General features: G+C 44.9%; 1 protein-coding gene across 3 annotated transcripts in view; it reads left to right on the top strand.

Moving 5' to 3' along the window:
• The window catches only part of STON2 (stonin 2), a 115,084-nt gene that overhangs the window by 68,892 nt on the left and 23,740 nt on the right, over window positions 1-22,452 (top strand). The window contains exon 2 of one of the 3 annotated variants that reach the window (XM_048855423.2): window positions 7,336-7,419. The exons of the other annotated variants lie outside the window; for them this stretch is intronic. Coding sequence (XP_048711380.2) covers window positions 7,362-7,419 — 58 coding nt within the window. The 5' untranslated portion in view covers window positions 7,336-7,361. The remainder of the gene's footprint in view (window positions 1-7,335; window positions 7,420-22,452) is intronic. 3 annotated transcript variants of the gene reach the window in all.

Here is a 22,452-nt window from a genome sequence, read left to right as displayed (position 1 = left end):
TCAGAAGTTTTTAAGGCCTGGCTTGACAAAACCCTGGCTGGGATGATTTAGTTGGGGTTGGTCCTGCTTTGAGGAAGGGGTTGAACTAGATGACCTTGTGAGATTTCTTCCAACCCTAATCTTCTATGATTCTATGACTGTGATCATTCTGTCTCACCTGTATAACACAGACCACAGAAATTCCTTGAATTAATTCCTGTTTTGAATGAGAGCCTATCTTTTAGAAAAATATGCAGTGTTGATTTTAAAATAGCCAGTAATGGAAAATCTACCATAACGCTTGGTGAATTGTTCCAATGATTACTTACCCTCACTATTAAAAATTTGTGCCTTATTTTCACTCCGATTTAACTAGCTTAACTTCCAGCCATTGGATTTTATTATATCTTTGTCTGCTACAGGGAAGAGCCCTCTGTTATCAAATTCCTGTTCCCCATGTAGATACATATAGACTGTGATCAAGTCACCTCTTAACCTTCTCTTTGATAAGCTAAATATATTGAGATCCTTGTAACTTTCACTTTAAGGCATATTTTCCAATCCTTCAATCATTCTAGTGGCTCTTCTCTGAACCATATCCAGTTTTGAATCATGTACACTAGAACTGAACATGGTGTTTCAGTAAGGATCACACCAGTGTCAGAGACAGAGGTAATATAACCTTCCTACCTGATATTCCCTGTTTATATATCCTAGGATCACATTAGCCCTTTTGACCAGTGTTGCACTGGGCATCATGTTTCGCTGTTTGTCCACCAATACCTGAGCCCCAAAGTATTTTTCACAGTCACTGTTTTCCACGTAGAATCCCTCATTCTGTCTTTCTGGCCTACATGTATTTTGTTCCTAGATGTAAGACTTTATATTAGGCTGTATTGAAATGCATACTGTTTGCTTGTGCCCAGCTTACCACACAATCGCGATTGCTCTGTATCAGTAACCTGTTCTCATTATTTACCATTCCCCCCATCTTTGTATCTTTATTGGTAACGATTTTATGTTTTTTCCACGTCACTGCTAAAAATGTTAAGTGACATAGAGCCAAGAACTGATCCCTGTGGGACTGCACTAGTAATGCACCCACTTCATGATGATTCCCTGTTTACAATTATGTTTTGAGACCTATCATGTGAATATGGTCCTCAATGTGAACGAGTTTCCTGGCTAAAACCAAAATTTTCAAATGTACATGGTTAAATTTAGCCACTTATATCCATACATAGGTGGGCATATAGGTGTCTGAATATGAATATTGGTGCCTAAATTTAGGTGGTGTTGACATTTTTGAAAATTCTGGTTTAAATCTTTTAATAGAATATGTATACCTATAAATATATAATACACATACATAATTATAAGCTTAAATATATATAAGCTTAAACTGTAGAGCGTCATGGTTCTAACTATGGAGGTCCTGAATTCATTGTTCTAAGTGGATCATGCAAAGGAAAAGCAATTTGAGCATCTGTTTGAACCCTTCTTGGTGTTCACAGCATGAGGTGCTATCTGTTTTGCATCCTCTTGCTTTGCCCACTGCTCAGAATCTGTGGACATAGATCTCCTGACAACATTGCTGTATTCAAGACCATATTCATGACTTCTAGGTGGCCTAATATTTTGATAGTACAAATCTTAACTTCCCCCACAAGCTGTATAGTCCATCTATCCTTGCTTGAGCCATATTCAGGTATTATTCACATATTGACATTGTAGTAGCTTTGGCAGTTCTGATGCCCTTATATTAGTGGTCACTGTTGGTTATTCACATTCTGAAATAATTGAATTGTTTTACAAACCTGTTGTGAACTATAAATACGCCAAAGAGAAATGACAACTTTGTGTTCATATTCAAGCGTAAGTTTAATGTGATTCTCCTTAGTATGGAAAGAGGCATGTACCCATATCACTGTATTCGTACTACTATATATATGGTTCATAGTAAAGTACATTTAACGACCAAAGATCTGCAAAGTTACTTCCAGCTGAACACAGGTCCTACTGATTTGATCCAAGGGGAGAGGCTCCCTTTTGTCTCGCCCAGAAAAGTTGCTGCCTACAAGAATGCGAGGGCCTTGCTTTATATCCCATCTGTAGTAGCATGCAGGATGCACAGAACCAAACCACCTACGGAGTGTTTCTACCATAGGCTCCAACTCCCTGGGTGCTCTGAGGCTCAAGGACCCACTAAAAAAATAGGAGGTACTCAGCACCTGCAGGGCTGGATTAATCTTTTGTGGACCGTGGCACCTGGAAAATGGCCCCACCCACTGCTCTGCCTGTGCTCCGCCCCAAGGCCCTGCCCCCACTCAGCCTCTTTCCCCTGAGGCCCTACCCCTGCTCAGCCTCTTCCCCCTCCCCCCAAGGCCCTGTCCACATTCTGCACCAAGGCCCCGCCCCCACCCAGCCTCTTCCCCACAAGGCCCTGCCCTCCGCTCCCACAGGAGGGAGACGGGGGAGAAGAGCACCCACCGGCAAAAACAAAAGTCCGCGCCTGTGGTCTCTACTAAGTGATTAACTCTGCTCTGGCATCTGGCCACCAACTGGCAAATACAGCAATCCTTTTTCCAGGTGGTCCCTTGATAGGAAATGGGAAAAACAACGTAGCAAAAGGAACCAACTGAACTTTCTCCTCCCCAAATTTAAACTGAACCCCAAATCTTTTAAGAAGCTGGAAACTGTTCAGTTATCTTTGCTTTATTGCCTTGTTTGCAGCTGCTGCAGCATATACAGGTTCCAGCTGGGACCAGACAGAGAAACACTGAAATGTCAGGAATGCTGATCCAGCAGTATTTCTGTCCTGACCTGAAGTGCTGGAACTCTCATAAACGAGTCTATTCTCGTGAGGTTTCCACAGTGATTTCTAGACCTAAAAAGTTTAGAGAAACTTCCAAACTTTGTTGTGTTTTTCTGAACCGAGTTTTCAAACCATTTGTGTAGAGAGATAGGCTTGAACCAGAACTCTAGTTCTTCCAGTTGAACCAAAAAGAACTCTTCCCCTGTCCGAGATGGGAGCTATGTTTGCCTCTCCTGGAAGTTGCTCCTTCCACCTTTTATGAACCATAGATTTAGAGTAAACGAGGATCAGACTGACTAATGGTGGAAAGTAAAACAAGTACTATTGATCTAAGTCAGTGGTCACCAACCCATAGATCGTGATCGACTGGTTGATCCTGGAGCCTCTGCCAGTTGATCAAGATCTCTGGTCACTAAAAGTCCAGCAGGGTAGTGGGGCTAAGGCAGGCTCCCTACCTGCCCCGGGCCCACACCACTCCTCGAAGCAGACAGCACACCCCTGTGGAGGATGGGGTAGGGGTCTCCATGCATGATGCTCCTGCCTGCAAGCACCGCCCCCGCAGCTCCCATTGGCCGGAAACAGGGAATTGCGGCCAGTGGAGGCTGCAGGGGCAGTGCTTGCAGGCAGGAGCAGCATATGAAGCCTTTCCCTCCCCCCCCCCCCAGAAGCTGCAGGGTCATGCTGGCTGCTTCCGGGAGTGGCATGGAGCTGGGGCAGGCAGGGAGCCTGCCTTAGCCCCTCTGAGCTGCCAAACGGGAGCCGCCCAAGGTAAGTGCCGCCTGGCGGGAGCCCGCACCCCTTCCGCACCCCAACCCCAGCCCTGAGTCCCCTCCTGCATCCCAACACTCTGCCCCAGGAGAGCCCTCTCCTGTGTCCAAACTTCCCCCCCATACCCTGCACCCCCTCCTGAACCCCAACACTGTGTCCTAGCCCAGAGGCCCCTCCTGCACCCAAACTCCCTCCCAGAGCTTGCATCCTCACCACCTCCTGCACCCCAACCTCCTGCCCCAGGCTCAGCAAGGAGCCACCTCCCACACTCCGAAGCCCCCAGCCCAGAGCCAGCACCCCAATCCCGAGCCCCAACCCGCTGAAAGTGAGTGAGGGTGGGGGAGAGCAAGCGACGGAGGGAGCAGGGGATGGAGTGAGCGGAGCGGGGTCTCAGGGAAGGGGCGGGGTAGATCCTGGGTTGCACTTAAATTCAAAAAGTGATCTTGTGCATAAAAAGGTTGGAGACCACTCAGCTAAGATTCTTTTCTTCCTCTAAGAGTATCTGTATTAAGGTTGGATATCTTTTTAAAAGATTATGCTGTAGCTCAACCAGAAGTTATGGGCTTGATGCAGGAACTACTTGATGAAAGTCTACAGCAGGTATCGGCAACCTTTGGCACACGACCCACCAGGGTAAGCCCCTGGCAGGCCAGGCTGGTTTGTTTACCTGCCGCATCTGCAGGTTTGGCCGATCGCAGCTCCCACTGGCCATGGTTCGCCGTTCCAGGCCAATGGGGGCCGCAGGAAGTGGCAGCCAGCACATCCCTTGGCCCGCGCCGCTTCCCCTAGCTCCCATTGGTCTGGAGCGGTGAACTGCGGCAGGTGGGAGTTGCCAGGGGACTTACCCTGGCGGGCCGGGTGCCAAAGGTTGCCGATCCCTGGTCTATGGTGTATATTTACGCACATCAGACTGGATGACCGCAATGGTCCCTTCTGGCCTTCAGAATTTATCGTGCTATGTACGCCATGCCTGCATCCACTGCTTGAGACACTGCACCCAGGGTCAGGTTCATTAAATCCAGTGGAGCTCTGCCTCCTGCTGAATGGGCTGAATTTACCTGGAATGCCAGTGTGGGCTATATTTATGTTCGGGAAATGTTAACTTGGGTAATTGAATTGACTTGTCATTAACACTGAAGAATATGCTATTTTAATTGTGACTTTACATTAAAAGTGTACAGCAACTACTGGGCATTTTTAATCCAACTGGAAACCTGGCAATTCTGAGAACATTTTGAATTTTCTCCCCTTTGTTTATTTAATTGCTTCTGATGGACCCAAAAGGAAGGCAGTTCCAAACCAGTTCTGTAACAACCCCACCAGCTTCTGCTGCCCTTTGTTGGTAGTGTGCAGTAAAGAGTTAACACTTCTGCCTGCTCCTTAAGAGCTGTGCACAGCCTGTGGGCTAGGCAGTGTAGCAGGGATTTGGAATGGACATGTTCACTCACCACCACCCCATAGCCCTGGCTGCAATAATGTTGCCAGTGAATCACATTCTCCCTGCTGCTATAGCAACAGGTTGAAAATTCTTCTGTCTGAGCTGTCGTTGCCTTCGTTTAGAAATGCCTGGTTTGCAGACAGCTTTATTGTCTGTAGGACAGTTGTCTTCCCATGAACTTTCCATGAAGTAGCTTCCCCAGGACAAAGAGCCCAACACAAAGCAGGGGCTAAATGTAATGGGGAGGTTTAAAGGGGGGTCTCCCTTGATTTATGTTTTAATTGTAGGGGAGAGATGGGCAAAAGTGTTCAGACTCCTCACAAAGAGGGGAGGGAGGGTGGTTGGTTTTGCAGAGGCTTGCTAATTACCTACTGATGCCTCATGGGAATAAGATTGTACACGAGAGAACTGGTTGATTTAGAGGCTTCGTTAATGGGTGGCATAGTCTTTCATCTTTAGGCAACCATTCAAGTCAAGTCGTTACCATCTGATGGCTGTTCAGAGGCTTGTGTTAAATGAGTTTGGTGAGTCTCAGTCCAATTCATGTTGGACCAGTGTCTACATCACAAAAAAACATCACCCAAGATGTTTCTAGTGGGCAGCTTTAGTCAGTCCCAACAGAGGGGCCAAGCACAGAATGAGGCACGTGGTTAGAAGGTAGTTCATATTCCTCAAAGATGTTCCTTCAGTTTACTTCAGGTCAAGGATAAAGCACAGTGATGGTGCGATCGGGGAAAAACATCCTGTGTCTGTCAGTGGGTAAATAACTTAATCTCCAGGGCTGTCAGCCTTTCAGGAACCCTAAAATTCGTACACACTTGTCTCCAGTGCAGTCTACTTCCTTGACACAAACAGATATACATCTTAATTACACCTACCATTGCCCCAGTGACGTAGGTGGAGTTGAACCTGAGTAAGTGAGGGCAGAATCTGGCTTGATGAAATCAGGTGAGGAATAAGCACGTCCATCAGCAAATGATATGTGAAATGTTACTTCTAAATTAAATATTTAATTCAAAGTTTTACATGAAGAATATGTGCCTTGTCTAGTTGGCTGGCCCTTTCATGTTCCTTCTTTTGACCTTATTGTCACAGAGATGTCATTGTGAACCTATGAACTCCTGAAGTCATAGCTCTAGAGATCAAAAACTACACTGCATGCTCATATCCTGTAAGAAGTCCCTTATGGGAACAGCATTCTAAGAATACCCAGTTCAGACCTTCCTAATGGTTCAGTTTAATGTGGTCTCTGTTTCTGGCTACTTTTCTATACCTGAATGTCTCAGAGTCAAGAGAGGGGGGAAAATCACCTCCATAATGTACTGAGACAACTGTGCAATATTACTTCATGGGAGAAATTTCTTCTTGTCCCCAACCAGTGATCAGCTTATACACTGAAACATGAGACTATATTGTTGCCCTAGTCAATATAACTGCAGATGCTGTTCTTGTTCATAGAACCCTTATCCTCTTCAGAACCTTTCGATTTCCGTCAGTAATATCCTGCAACAGTGAGTTCCACAGCTTCATTATACATGGTTTTAACAAGCATTTCCTTTTACCTGTTCAATGGTTGTTGACTATTTCATTCCTGAATGGCCTTTTGATATTTTTGTATGGATAAAGAGAAATACACAACTGACTTTTTCATTCATTTTGTTCCGCCTTTACTCTTCTTTCCAAACTGAATAGTCCCAGTCCTTTTAATATCTTGTCATCTGGAATCCCCTCAGTTCTCTAATCATTGATCATAGAATCATAGAAGATTAGGGTTGTAAGAGACCTCAGGAGGTCATCTAGTCCAACCCCCGCTCAAAGCAGGACCACCCCCAACTAAATTATCCCAGCCAGGGTTTTGTCAAGCCAGGCCTTAAAAACCTCTAAGGATGGAGATTCCACCCCCTCCCTAGGTAACCCATTCCAGTGCTTCACCACCCTCCTAGTGAAATAGTTTTTCCTAATATCCAACCTAGACCTCCCCCACTGCAACTTGAGACGATTGCTCCTTGTTTTGTCATCTGCCACCACTGAGAACAGCCTAGCTCCATCCTCTATGGAACCCCCCTTCAGGGAGTTGAAGGCTGCTATCAAATCCCCCCTCACTCTTCTCTTCTGCAGACTAAATCAAATCCTCCCTCACTCTTCAGTTCTGCAGACTGTTTCCTGAAACTGATGTTTCCTTTCAGAGACTTCAGTTCTTTCAAAGCTCTGCTGCTAAATCCCACGTGGCCCTTTAGAAAAGTTGTACTTTGTTTACAGGACAGAGGCAGCTGCTGCCCCTGTTTGTTGTCTTTCATGCCATTCACATTCTGTCCTCTACTATCTCTTCTTTCAGCCAGCCAGCCAGCAAGCTGCTCTTAGATGTCCATCAGAGTGGGGGAGGGCTACAGAACATTAAAGAAACCACTTTCCATATTAGGTAAGAGAGAAAGGTTTATTAGCACAACCTCTTCCTCAATGTAATTACTTCCCTCTCTTGTCATTCTGTCATCCTGCACCCTGAAGATGTGATAGGTCTTTTCCATCTCTGTGCACTATTATCCTATATATGTGCTAAATATTCCATCTTTTTGATCTTTTCTCTTCCCTCAATAAACATTCCTTTCCATTTGGAGTCTGTCACACGCAATGTAGGCGTTTCTATAATGCAACAGAACATTGTTCCATCCTCTCCCAGTATTCTACCTCCCTAGTAGTGACCTATAAAAGATATTCAATGACAGAAGTTCTCATCTTTCTTTTATCAACTCCCTTCGGGTTGCAGATTTCACTCCTCACCTCTTATACATGGCAATAAGCTGACTTAATGCTCCTATCAGCCTGATCTGGCTGATGTTCAGGCCCCCTGATTAATTCCCCCACAAGGCTATTTTAGTGTTCTCTGCTCCTCTTACCATTTCGCAAAGGGACATAGGACTGTTGAATGATGGTCCTAGGTGAATTCCTGTCTCTTTGCCCAGAGTACAGAGCACCGTTTGCAGGGGAAGGGGAAGACCCAGAAGACTGTAGGGCACCGAGACCAAAGCTTGGTGGAGGAAGGTGAGGATAAAAAAGAGCAGAAATCAGAACTGATATACACAACAAAGGTCTAGCAAAAGGGAACCTGGCTATTTTGGCATCATACATCATGTGTTTAGACCACAGGCAGAAACCAAAACTGTAAGGTGTGTCAAGGTCTCCATGCCTGATGGAAATGTGACAATGTTTGTGCTGAGAGGAGAGGAAGGAAGCCTGGATTTCCTCTTCACTTCTTGCCACACAATCCCAGGGTAATAAAAAAATATTTTTATTGTATCACGGGTCACCTATTTCTGTCCTTCATCCTTGGCTATGTGGCACCATCATGGATCAGCCTCTCATTTCATACTGAGGTTTGTGCCTATTTGTCCTTTGTAAATGCTTTCCCACTCAGCCCATGTGAAAGATGAGTGAAAGAGAGGAAGCTGTGGCTTGCTGGATCATTCCTGAATGGCTGCTTCTGCTTCTGTGGAGTGACCCCTAATAACCCTGTGTGCTGTGGCAACTCCACACACACATATATAGGAAAAAACAAAACTCCAAATGACAGAAGAAAGATAACAGCCCAGTATTTGGTTCTGTTGATTTCCTGCAATTGTGAGCAGTTGCATAGCAGCTGGGCTTTTATGACGGGGCCTGCACTGTTCGTGTGCTTGAAGGAAATGGCTGTGCTAGAGGAGTTCCAAGCCAGGAGCAAAAGGATGACTGGCCAAATCATTCTGGGTGATGAACCAGAAACAAGCAAGCTTCTGTCATCTGTCGTCCTGAATCATAGAATATCAGGGTTGGAAGGGACCTCAGGAGGTCATCTAGTCCAACCCCCTGCTCAAAGCAGGACCAATTCCCAGTTAAATCATCCCAGCCAGGGCTTTGTCAAGCCTGACCTTAAAAACCTCTAAGGAAGGAGATTCTACCACCTCCCTAGGTAACGCATTCCAGTGTTTCACCACCCTCTTAGTGAAAAAGTTTTTCCTAATATCCAATCTAAACCTCCCCCACTGCAACTTGAGACCATTACTCCTCGTTCTGTCATCTGCTACCATTGAGAACAGTCTAGAGCCATCCTCTTTGGAACCCCCTTTCAGGTAGTTGAAAGCAGCTATCAAATCCCCCCTCATTCTTCTCTTCTGCAGGCTAAACAATCCCAGCTCCCTCAGCCTCTCCTCATAACTCATGTGTTCCAGTCCCCTAATCATTTTTGTTGCCCTTCGCTGGACACCTTCTGTGTCTTTTTTGCAAACATCCCAATGACTAGGGATGAGAAGTGAGATAGTGTTATGGGATGATAAGTCGTCTGACCTGCAATTAAACACCCACAGTTGGCCCATGCCAGGTGACTTGGGCTTGTGGGGCTAACGCTAAGGGGCTGTTTAATTACAGTGTAGATGTTTGGGCTTGGGATGCAGCCTGAGCTTCCCACCTCACAGGGTTTCTAAGTGCAGACATACCCAAAACTGCTCTTTAAAGCCAGGCAGTCAACTCATGCTCGCTTTGACACCCACACATTCAGTTGGACCCCAGTTACCTTCAGAAACCTTTTCATCATCTGCATTTGGAAAGCAAGCAGGTGCAACTCCATCTGTCTGGGAAATGGACTGTGTTCTGAACCATCTTCAGCACTGCTTTGCTGGCCAGGATGGGCAGGGTAAACCTTTATAAAATAGTGATTGGGGGAAACAACATTCTCATGACATTTAAAAAAAATAAATTGTGTCCTACCCATGGTCGCTGGCACAGCCATGCTGTCAAGAACACTTTCAGTGTAGCTGAAAATGCTTTCGGACCAGGGCTATAATTTCCTGGTGTGGAAAGAGATACAGAACCCTGGCTGTAGCAAAGAACTTGTAAACTTCTAGCATTTTTACCACCATGTCAGTTAATACTGCTGTTTTAATAGGCACCGTGGGAAAAAATCAGACTCCATCAGAGTTGTGTCTACACTACAACTCCTACTAGTGTGGTTTATTTACAGTGTAAGCTCTTCAGGTCAGTGACTCTATCTTACTCTGTTTGTACTCTGCTTAGGACAGTACAGCCCAACTTTTGGTAGGAGGCTCTTAGCATTAGCATAATACAAGTAACGATTAAGGCTGAACTGGTGCTGCTGGTGGGAATTTTATTCTTCTTAGTCCATGGTCCCGTAGCAAATCTTGCTCAACACAGTGCTGAAACGTGGCTGGAGGTTTAATATCTGCATCCTGGAAAAAGACAACAATAGGAAAACTGGTAACAACTCTTAAACAGGCTTAGAAAGAGAGTCAGGAAAAACTGGTATAAGCAGATCAAATAGAGTCTTGTATTTATACTGATATAATGAGAATATATTCCAGTATCTATTCAACCTAGGCATTTATTTCTGAAAATCTTGCTGTACTACTGAGAAGTCTAACAGTTTCTCAGTTGGGGTTTCTCTAGTAACTCTCACTCTGTGCAGAGCTTTCCTTAATTGGGTTCTATGAGCAACCTCCTATGACTTATTTTTTATAGTCCCATTCCTATCTGGGTGAATACCTGCATCTCCCAGGTGCAGGTTCTGTAAGAAAGGGTGCAAACAGCCACCTCCAAGCTTATATAATCAATACTAGATGTAGAGGGCAAGCCTGCTTTCTAAGGTAAAAATCTTGGAAAAACTCCCAAATCTCTTCCTAAACTACCAAACCAATTGTCTTCCCTCCCCTATTACTTCAACAAGGGCAACAAAGTCTCTTTACTCTGCTTTTTCCTCTAGGTTACACACACACTCTCGCTCCAAACCCTTTCTTTGTCCCAGTCCTGTGCCCTCTCCTTCCGTCAAGATCAGGGGTAGACAAGCTGGTAAACACGACTGTTCCCACCTAAATAATGCAGAATAATTAATTATAAATCCTTTGTTCAGCTCTGGTTTGTTACAATATTACCAACTCTTCATTTTGGTCCATCAGTAAATTATGGACAAGGCAAACAGATTCAGATAAGACCAGGTCTGTAATCAATACTTCAGCTCACAATTTCCATGATAATAAGCCTGTTGGTAATGTTGCTTGATTAGGGCGTGCTGCGGAATAAACAATACTGGTTGCACCATGTGTGTCTTGAAGGCTGCCACTCATAATCATGTTGTCCGTATTCAGCTTGGCCAGACTGCTACCTGGTGATTCTGTCCGTGGTGAAAAATGGTGCAAGACATGCCCTCCAGGTACCTGTAGTGAATCTTTCATCCAGCAGATTATTGTTTTAGCCAGCACAAGGAATCCTGGGACACTGAAATACTGTGTAAAAAAGAGAATCTTGCCAGTCTAGGCAGTCTTTGTTATTGCTGTGATGTCAGTTTAGAGGAAGTTCTGCTATTGCTAAATGATACTCAGAACTTTTCATCCATAGGTCTCAAAGTGATTTATTAAAGAGAGTATTTTTGTTCCTTTTGGCTCAAACACATTAGCCATTATTCTGGGCCTTGATGGGATTCTTCCATTAGGTGGAGAAATGGATGATACAAGTCAGGGATTTCTTTGATGCAATCCTGTTTGTTTACAAAGAATGTACAAAGTCCCATTTCCATGAACACAGCAGGAACAAACAACAGCAGGACAAATTCCTTGCTTGCAATTTTCAAGCCTGCTTTCCAGCCAGTCCTGGGCCTCAAGGAGCTCTATCTCTTCTCCCTCTCAGGGCCATGCTCAAGACTGTATTTCTGGCTTTCTCATGCTTTCTGGTTACAAACACACAGCTTTAATCAATCAATGCCCCATCCACTGCATTTACAACCAGTCTTCAGAGAAATCCCCCAGCTTCCATAGCTTAGCTTCTTCTCAGTCTGGCAATCTTGAGTGGTGGCTTCTGTTGTCTAAGCTGTGTTACTCCATAAAGGATCTTAATTGCTTCTTAAAGATAATAAAATACCGAATATATCAGTAGAGCTCAAAGCACATAACAAGAAAAGTCAGTATCATTATCTCCATTTTACAGATGGGAAAACTGAAGCACAGAGCAGTGACACGACTGGCACCAGTCACCCAGGAACAGAACCAAGGTCTCAAAAGTCCCAGTGCTGTATCCACTAGGCCAAACTGCCTCCTCCTGTTTTGCCTGAATGAAGGATGGCTAATACACCCTGTGATGGCTTACCCCCCACCTTCGGGGTGCTATCTGATGTACTGGGATACCACTGAGTCTGCCCATTCCACCAGCCTGGGCTCCCTTACACTGCCCCGCTGAGCCAGGCCCTCAAGCCTTCTCTAGCACACACACACGTAGGGACACACCCAGCTGCAGAAAGACACAGAAACTGAAATCAGTACTGCATGGGAAGGCTTTCAGCTAAGGAATTGCCCCGCACTCAAGTGCGCACACCCTCTGGAGTGTAAACCCAAAATTATATTGTCTTGCACTGCACAGAAAACTGTACAGTGTAAGCTCATGAAATTCGCTCCCTTCCTCAATGTGGAGGAAGATAGGCACAACTTTTTCCCAGTTATGGATTCCCAAACTGGGCTTAGAGAAAACAAAAACAGTGTATTAACTACACAAGATAGATTTTAAGTCATTATAAGGGATAGCAAACAGATCAAAGCAGATTACTGAGCCAATAAAACAAATCACGCAAACTAAGCTTAATAAAGCAACTGGTTACAAGTAATAATTTCTCACTGTAAATCTTGTTTTAGGCAGATTGCAGAGGTTTGTGAAAGCAAACTGCTCTCTCTTGCAGCTTAAAACTCCAGGTATTTCTCTTACAGGCCAGACACCTTTTCCAGCCTGAATTCAGTCCTTTCCTTCCCTTTGTCTTTGTTTCTTAGATGTTTTCAGCCATCATCCTGGACGGGGATTCAGTGAAGAAAGAACCAAGATTAACTCACTTCCCTGTCTTAAATAGGATTTACATATGGCGAGTATCCTTTGTTTCCCAGTTTCATTCCCACTCCCTATTAGTGGAAAAATACTAGTAATCCAAGATGAAATCCAGTACCAGATAACATGATCACATGACCCTGCAGTGTCAAAGCAGCCATGAGACAAGGTTGTTTGCAGCATCCCAGGACACTACTTATGAAGGTGGGAGATTAGCATCTTCAAAGTCCTCTTGTTCTTCCTAATGGCCCATCCACGCTGATTGCATTCTGTCTGGTGGGCATTCCCCAGTTGTAAACGCACTTGTAATTGTTACATAGTCAATATTCCTAACTTCAGATACAGAAATGATACAGGCATACAAATAGGATAATCCGTAAATTATAACCTTTCCAATGATTCCTCACATGACCCATCTTGCATAAAACACATTTTAGGTATGCCATATTCATATCATAACAATATCTCTGTGAAGAATATGGGCGTAGTGTCACATGCCCATCAATTTTAATGAAGTCTGCGATTGCCTATAGATCAAAGACTTGCTTGACGGCAGCCGTTAGCACTTTGCAGTGTAACAGTATTGTCTCTGTATTACAGAAAGGGAAACTGCAGAACTGAGGTCAGTGATTTGGTCAAGGTTCCACTGACAGTGGTAGAACTGGGATTAGAACTCATGTTTTAAATCCTAATCCACTAGCCACTAGATCATTCTGCTTCTCTGATACTAATGTCACAGTATCCTTATTGTTATTGCATTTGTTGGGAGGCTGTATTTGGTGCTTATGCAAGAGAGGGACTACTAGCAGTCTGCAATGTGGGATGGCGTGGGCAGGTGCTAATCAAGCTACACACATGCACACACACAACTGAAACAAAATCTGTGTAGATCCACTGGTAGCATATAGATCATTCCCTCCAAGATTCCCTCTTTCCCTTCTCACCCCCATCTCCAACCAATCACTTAACCCTTGTGCCATGTACTACAAAGCTGAAAGAATTTGAGGCAAATGTTAGCTCCCTCTAGGTCATTGTGGAAGCAAGGTTCTGGTAAGGCCCCCATCACCATAATACTGTGCACCTCACAAACATTAACTTCTTCTCCCAACACCCTACAGGTCCCTGGTCCTTGGAGATGTCCTACTGCATAGAGAGCTGGGAGAAAGGAATGGCCACGCTGTTTGCAGAGGCATAGTTAAGGGGTTCTTCTACACTTGGGAAAAATGCGTATGGGACTAGTTACAGGAAAACAAAGGCATGCCAGCCTGGGCCACTAGCAAAATTGAAATGCTGTTAGCTGCTTTGATTACTAATCAAGTATTAACTGTTGAATATGGACCCAAACCATATTTAGAGCCAACCATGTCACTAACTTAGTTACAAACTTAGCTAAAGTTCTAGTGTACACATAGATTTAAGCTAGACATTAGGAAACAGGTTCTGTAGTTGTTTTAACAGTAAGACCACTGCTCAGTGGCTCTATCTTGTAAATTACTTTGGGATCCTTGGGTTGAAAGGTACTTTATAAATATGAGATGATTATTTCTGTAATCAGCTGTAAAAGGAGAGACCATCCTTTAAGTGTTTTCGTTTCCCAAAGAAAACAGTTTCTAACACACCTCCCCATCCCTCAGACCGCTCTTGTGTGCGCGGACACAGTGAGATTTAGCAGATCGAATTTGAGCCACTGACCGTGTATGAGATAAAACTTAATTCTTGGAAATGCCCTGGGTTCAGGAAGCAGGAAGTCAGTGTTACTATTTTAAAGTGCTGTAGGGAACCAGTAAGTGTCGGGCATGTGCTGCATGCAGGTTTGCTGCATGTTTGAAAATAGAAATGTTTGTTCTTTTCCCCCCTTTCCCTTATCTGAAGCTCTGTATTCCAGGATATAAATGTTTTACCCAAGACTGTGTTCATATATACATATAAATCTCAATTGTCAGTGTCAGTCATCAAACATGGATGCTCCCTTTTCTACTGTTCTGCCCTCCCAACTGAAGGACAGCTGTGTAATTCTTTCGAATGCTAAATAACTGACTGAGCCTCAGCAGTCAGAGAGAATTTTTTATTATTATTACTAGTGAATTCAGCTCTTGCGCCAGCCTATTTGACTATCCTGGGGACGGAATTTTCTCTTTATCCACACAACAGATACAGCATGGACAGTTGACCACAGCAATACAACTTCCCCTGCACCCCTCCCACTGCTAGGGTGCCTTGTGCTCTAGGGAGTAAGAGGCAGACGGCCCACTCAATCTCTGGACTCTCTGCTGGCATTGCCATCTAGAGCAGGGATCTCAAACACAAATCACCATGAGGGCCACATTAGGACTAGTACATTGGCCCGAGGGCCGCATCACTGACACCTTTTCAAATAAAGATACAAAAGCCCCGCCCTGCCCCCACTCCATCCCTTCCATGAGGCCCCGCCCCTGACCCACCTCTTCCCACCCCTGACCCGCCCCCATTCCAACCCCTTCCCCAAAGTCCCGCCCCTGCCCCACCTCTTCTCTGCCTCCTCCCCTAAGTGTGTGCCTCCCCACTCCTCCCCCCCTCCAGCTGTTTGGCAGCGGGAAGCGCCTGGTGGTTAGCAGAGGAGCAGGGATGCGGCGCCCTGGGGGGAGGGGGGACAGTGGGTGGGGAAGCTTGGCGGCTGCAGGAAATAACCCTGTAAGCCGCGTGTTTGAGACCCCTGGCTGAAACTTTCTCCCGATGTCTGCTATTAAAGTATCTGCTAATGCAGCAGCCAGAAGGGAGCAATGAACCTCATATCTATAGCTGATTAGAATCAGACAGGAGGTGGATATTAAGCTCTTTGTGCATATGAGCTAAGTCCAAAGTCCCTGCAAAAAGGCATCCTGCATTCTTCATTTGCCTTGATAAAATATAACCTGTTTGGATCAGCTGTTTTAATGCAAGAATTGTAACATCTGTCATCCATGTTTATCTCCTTTTCCCCTTCTTGGAGTGGCTGCACAGAGACCTCCTTCCCTCCTGAATTACTTGGCATTTTCTTTTGTTTCCACCTCTGTTAGGAACAGGAGCAGCAGCTTTTGCAGTCATCAGCACTTCCTTGTCCCCATGCCCTGCAAGGGTCTTGTCTACTGTAGCAATATTAAGACCCGTAATTCAGCACCTGTGCTCCACTGATAATAGTAACAGCTGAAGCTGTAGTGCAGACTTGGTGCAGCTTTTAAAACCTGTTTGTGCAGACATGCTTAGAGCAGAGCTGGATGACATAGTGGTAAAAACCCCTGAGCCGGGGGAGGGGGGGCACAGCAGGATGGGGGAGGGGGGAGCGGAGTTGGTCCCCAGAGTGAGGGGCCAGGGCACAGTAGGGGATGGGGTCAGTCACCCTCGAGCAAGGGGCCGGGGCACAGCGGGGTGGGAGATAGGGGTCAGTCACCCTGGAGTGAGGGGCCGGACCACAGCGGGGTGGGGGTGGTGTTGGGGTTGTCCCCAGAGCGAGGGGCTGGGGCAGGGGCACAGTAGGGTGGGGGCGGGGGCACAAAGGATTCCCCGCTCCCAGGCGGTGGCAGCACTGGTACCTATCTCTCTGCCAGAGAGGCTGGAGCTGGGTCCGGGAGCCAGTCACTCTCTTCTCTCCCTCAGCAGATGAGCAGAGAGCAGCTCTTCCAGGCTCCAGCAGCAGCTGCTGTTCTTCCTGCCCTCTCAGCCTGGAGCCTGATTGTAGTTGCTCCAGTACTGGTGATTGGAAACTGTCTGGTCCCCTTTTCTACTGGACTTTCCGGTCAAAAAACGGACACCTGGCAACCCTAGGCCTGCCTAGATTACCATCAGGGCCTTTAGGTCAGCTAGACATGTGTGTCTCTAAATGCTTTGTTCCCAAGCACAGTGGATTCACGGGCTAGTCTGAGTGGGAGAATTGTGGAATTCTGTCCCAGGAGAGGTAAAGGCATGATGCTTGACACCTGAAGGGGTGTCCTCAGAGAACCCAGGAAGGAGACAGAGATGCAGCTAGCCCTGTAACCCTGACGGCTTCCACCTGTGTTGAATTACAGGTCTCACTCTTGCCAGTGTAGATGCAGCAGAGTGAAAGATACCTATCACTAATTAATGTCCACCCTGAGGTACTACTGATGCCATGCTAAGACAGCACCATAGAAATGAGAGGATAGGAGGGCTTTGCTTTGCTTTTTCTCTTCTTCTGTCAGGCCCTATCAGTCATGTTCCCTCAGAGCAGCTTTCTGCCCCCACACAGTGTGAAAGCCCCAGGAAGGCTTTTGCTCAGTGACAGGCTGCAGATCCTGCACTCATAGGAGGCCCTGGTTGGGAAAGACACTCACAGGTCAATGGAGAGTATCCTCCTCTTTCTCCAAACTGCCTGTAGGATCACCGCAAAGCGAGGACAGATCGGAATGCCATTCAGTCCTGGGCTCAGCCATCCAGATTTCCAGACTGATCAGGTCTTTTAAGCTGTAACTTACGTGTCTGCAGGGAGCAGCAGTGGACAGTTGACTCTTCTTCCATCAAGGCCCATTTATGTATTTTTCTTTATCCTTGGCTCAGAGGAAAGGGAGGATTGTGCCAGCACAGAGTGCTGCCTGCTGCCTAGACCTCTGCTGCTGTCTGAATCCCCAGGAAGAACCCCAGAGTAAGGCTCCTGGCTAGAGGGAGCTAGGGCAGATGATCTCTGCTATTCTGCTATCCCTCGACCAGTGCAAAGAGAGAGAGAGAGGTGATTCCCAGTTATGGCTGGGGGAGGGGCATATGCAGGGCTTCTCCCTTCCCAAAGGGCACAGCCCTTGCCCACTCTACTTCTGCTCCCACCCTTCTTCCCTCTGGGCACTTTCTTTGTCCTTCTACCTTCCTGCCAGGACTGCTCCCCTGCCTCTAGTCAGAGTTTCTTCTGATCCTGCATCCATCCCCCCTGCCCTTACAAAGCCTGCTACCACCACAACACAAAGATAAAAACACCCAGTGCTGGTGGGACTGCACTGGGGCTAGGTCAACAATGAGAAAAGTGCTAGTGTAGACAAGGCCTTAGCATAATAGCCCTTTGGGAGCTTGAGTTCTCTTGCCATCACTCACCTGGGACCAGTCTAAGCCATACCTGAGACGAGTCAGTTGTCAGCAGCTGTCTTTGTGATTGCAGACTGTTGTGGGTGTCTCATTTAGTGGATTGGACTGCTGGAAATATTCTAGACCAAATTAGTCACCACAAGGCAGCATACATTTGATTTGAAGGATGAAGTCAGTTGTTTGAGAATTGGGTGCAAGTAACTTGACAGTGTTTGTAACGGGGCTACGTGAGCCCCAGTTGTATGGCATAACCCAAGTGGAAAGTGTTAGGTAACTTAGATTGTAAATTCTTTGGCCAGGGATTGGGCCTTACGTATGTTCTGTAAATTGCAGTGTACATTTACAGTTCAATATAAATGTTTTTGCAATAATCGTGAAAATTTCATTGTTACATTGGTCTTAATGTACCACCTTCTGGTCAGTTTATAGAAATGCACTGAGTTGATCTACAGAACAAACTGGATACTGTGCAATATGAGAGCCTGTGAACTGATCGCTCCCATTGCAAGATTAATAAAGAGAAACTAATCACTAGCCAGATTAACAGACAGACAGTTCTGCAAAGCTGTACACCTGAGGTGGAGTTCTAGTACGTGCAGGAGTCTTGATGAAGAAAAGAGGGAAAGCTGCTTTGGAATAGTTGGTGTCACTTACAGGTCCAAAAGAAATCACACTATTATTATTGTTATTATACAATCTTGTCCCTGTTGTGGCACTTGACTTGGATACTTATGCTTGAGAGAGAAATTCTACCAGTACTTCAACCACTAGTTAATGTGCTAGCTGCAGAAATCACTGGGTGAAAATCTATGATGTGTGTTATGCAGGAGATCACATTAGATGTTCATAATGTTTCCTTATGGCCTGAAAATCTAGGAATCTTTTAAAAGCATTAACCACTTTGTCCCTGAACTGGGTGAACTGTGGGCTTGTGTACATGGTGAATTAGTGTGCACCAGAGGGATATAAATTCTACTGTGCACTCAATGCCCCTTCTGCCCCATGTGGACCCTGCTGGTGCGCACTAAAAGCTCTCCAGTATGTGTTTTAATGTAGTACTGTTTGAAATTGGACTACATTAATACACAACTAGGAAGCTTTCAGTGCATGCCACCAGGGTCTATATAGGTCAGTTAGTGGGTGACATGCTAGTGCATGCTAGAATTTACATCTCTTTGGTGTGGACTAATGCACTAGAAGACAAGTCCCCAGTCTCATTTGGAGTATGTAACTAAAATAGTAAATTGGATTAAAGTGTTTATTTGAGACTCTCCTTGCCATGTATCTTGATCTTTTGCTGCAGTCTCAGACAGACTGTTCTTCAGAATTATATTTCAAAGTAGTTTGTGTGTCCTTGCTGCATCATTTGCATTGGTTGATTAGTCATTGACCAAGAAGTTAATTATTTTAATTTGGTGGGTTTGGGTTTTTTTTGGCTTGGTTGGATGTTTCTGTTTCACTATAATCCATTTTGAGAACATTAGTGAAACTTCCATACATTTGTACAAAATTCATTATGAAATGTATTTGGAAAGAAAATTTGCTAAATATAAAAATCTCTTTTAGGTCTAGTTTGCTGGATTTTGTATCTTATAAATGACATTTTTGTAAGGCCAGTAAGGACCTCATCTGACCTCTTGCATAGCAAAGGCCATAGAGCTTTGTCTATTTCCTGCATCCAGCCCATTACCCTTATGCCCAGAGCATGCTCCCAGCAGCAACTTGAGATGAGGATCAACATGGGAACAAGGTGAATATCATGGTTTATGGGTTACTGAGATGTTACTTTGTGCCCTCTATGGCTATTGCTGAATTTGGGGTTCTTTATCATGGCCCAAGGCGTACCGTCTCAATAAGCATAACATAATGCAAATATTCATCATTATTAAACTTAGATGTGCAGGAAAACTGTAAATTAGAAAACCAGCTTTGCGTTCTGAAACCTTTTCTTTAACCATGGAAATATTCACTGGGTTGTAATCAAACTGTATTCTGCTCATTCACAAACCTTTGATTTTGTTAAATCAGTATCCCCAGCAGAACACAGACAAAACCCAAGCACCAGAAAGGAAGAGGAGGAGGAAAAGGAAAGAATCTCTGTTACTATCAGATGTGGGTGGGTGGTTGGTTGTAATGTTGTTTCAGGCCTGCAGCTGTGACAACTCCGTAAGGCAGTCTGATGTTGGTCTACTGAAGATAAGGTCAAGCTGTAATTCTGAATCAGAGATGAAGTCTAGTTGTTGGGAAGCAATTCACTTCTCTTTTCTGGTACCTACATGTGTCAGGTAAGAAGCCCAAGATCCAATTTGGGACTGGCTAGAGTATGTTGGGAAAATCAAACAAACACCATGGCCTGCATTCTATAGGCTTTGATACCCGTTAGACCTGAATGTTTGAGCAGACAGAGAAAAAGAACAAAGAAGTAGCTCTATGCCTTGCATGACTGAGTCAAAGTGACTTCCATCTGAACCTGAGTCCCTCTGCAATCTGAAGAATACTCCACACAGACATGTACTATACATTATTATTTCTATAAATGTTCTGGCTGCCTATCCCATAGGTAAGAGAGAAAAGATAGGTGAGGTAATATCTTTCACTGGACCAACTTCTGTTGGTGAGAGAGAGATAAGCTTTTGAGCCACACAGAGCTCTTCTTCAGGTCAGTAGCTGTGACGCTCGGAATATGGAGGATATATGATAGAGGTCTATAAAATTATGAGTGGTATAGAGAAAGTAAATAAGGAAGTATTATGATACTCCTCACGATACAATAACAAGGGGCCACCAAATGAAATTAATGGGTAGCAGGTTTAACACAAACACAAGAAAGTATTTTTTCACTCAACGCACTGTCAACCTCTGGAATGCCTTGCCAGAGGGTATTGTGAAGGCCAGTACTATAATGGGGTTCAAAAGGGAGCTAGACAGATTCATGGAAGATAGGTCCATCAATGGCTATTGGCCAGGATGGGCAGGAATGGTGTCTCTAGCCTCTGTTTGCCAGAAGCTGGGGCTGGGTGACAGGGCATGGATCACTTGATGATAACCTGTCTGTTCATTCCCTTTGGGACACCTGCCATTGGCCACTGTCAGAGGACAGGATACTGGGCTTGATGGACCTTTGGTCTGACCCATTATGGCCATTCTTATGTTGTTATGTAATACCTTTCCTAGACCTGAAGCTAAACTGTTCTAAATTGGGTGCCCAACTTAAGGTACCTACATTAGTGGCCTGGTTAAGCACAGTGGAGTTTCACACCAAACCTGCAGCAATTTTAATCTGAAATACTGAAGAGTACATTCCCTACACTGGGCTAATTATTACTTAAGCAAAGTTCCAATACATGGATTAATGTGAATTAATCATGACAATTCTCGATAGAAGTAAAATAGCCTAAATGGCTTTTCCAGATTAACATCAGCCCTGTTTCAAATACAGATGAATTTCATTTGCATTCAGTGAATTGAGCACTAACTTCCACAAGGATTGCTTCATTTCATTTTAACAGTAGACTCTAAACTGGAGACCAAATACAATTAAGCTTTGGGTCAACATCCCATTGCTAGATTGCAGCAGCTCTAAAACCCCAGGAATAGCAAATCCTGTATCCATTTGACTATTTTATAAGGGGCAATTCTGCCTCAACCCTTACATGGCTTCAGAAGTTCCCTGACACACCAGAACTGGTGTGGTTCCACTGTACAGGACAGGGCATGTGGGTGGGACAGCATTTCAGATGCTGCAGAGATGCCCCGCCAATCGTTTACCCAGAGTAGAAGTTCTAGGCCTGCTCCAACTCCAAAGCTACAATAGTTGTCACAGAACAGACCTGCTGCTGCTCCGTGGCTCTCCTGTTGTGACAATGCTGACCTCACCTACTTCTAGGAGAGAAACTGTAAGAGATTTAAGGCCTATTGATTGTCACCCAGGAGTTTTGGGGAATGGCTTAAAACCACTTAAGCAATCCATGCGGGAAACCTGGTTTGAATTTTGTTTTGGGAACTAGATTTGTGTTGATATGTTCCTAGACTGTTTAAGAAATGATATGTTTCAAAACTGTAAAGGCATAACATATACTGAGATTTTTCAAGGTTGACTTGTTTTTAAATAACATTGAGTTAAAAGACTATGGAAACAGGACTGTCAACCGCACAGTAGCTTTCCATGAACTTATAAAAAACCCACAGGACTCTGAAGCGTGGGTTCTGGCTTTTGCTGACTTTGTTGGCACCTTGACCAGTGATGTCAATGAGAATAGAGGGAGCTCTGATTCTGAGGGGGTTGGGTCCTCTGTACAACGTTAATTGCTTGCAACCCACAGGTTGGGCACTTCTGGCACTAAACTGTGTTGCCTCCATTTGGAAGTTTACAGAACTTCCAGCTCACCTACTGGAGTGAATAACTGGGCACTCTCACTGATCATCTTAGTACATGGGACTTTGATCTGAAAAAGGTTACCCTGGGAAATAACCATCTACATGCAGCACATGAAAAGATAATCCCTGTCAGAAAATATCATAATGCCACTATATAAATCCATGATGCATCCACGCCTTTAATACT

The sequence above is a fragment of the Caretta caretta genome, chromosome 6 (genome assembly GCF_965140235.1).
Source record: "Caretta caretta isolate rCarCar2 chromosome 6, rCarCar1.hap1, whole genome shotgun sequence".
NCBI classification, from domain to species: domain Eukaryota; kingdom Metazoa; phylum Chordata; order Testudines; family Cheloniidae; genus Caretta; species Caretta caretta.
The sequence above is the reverse complement of the archived record's forward strand: the minus strand, read 5'-3'. Positions and strand labels throughout refer to the sequence as shown.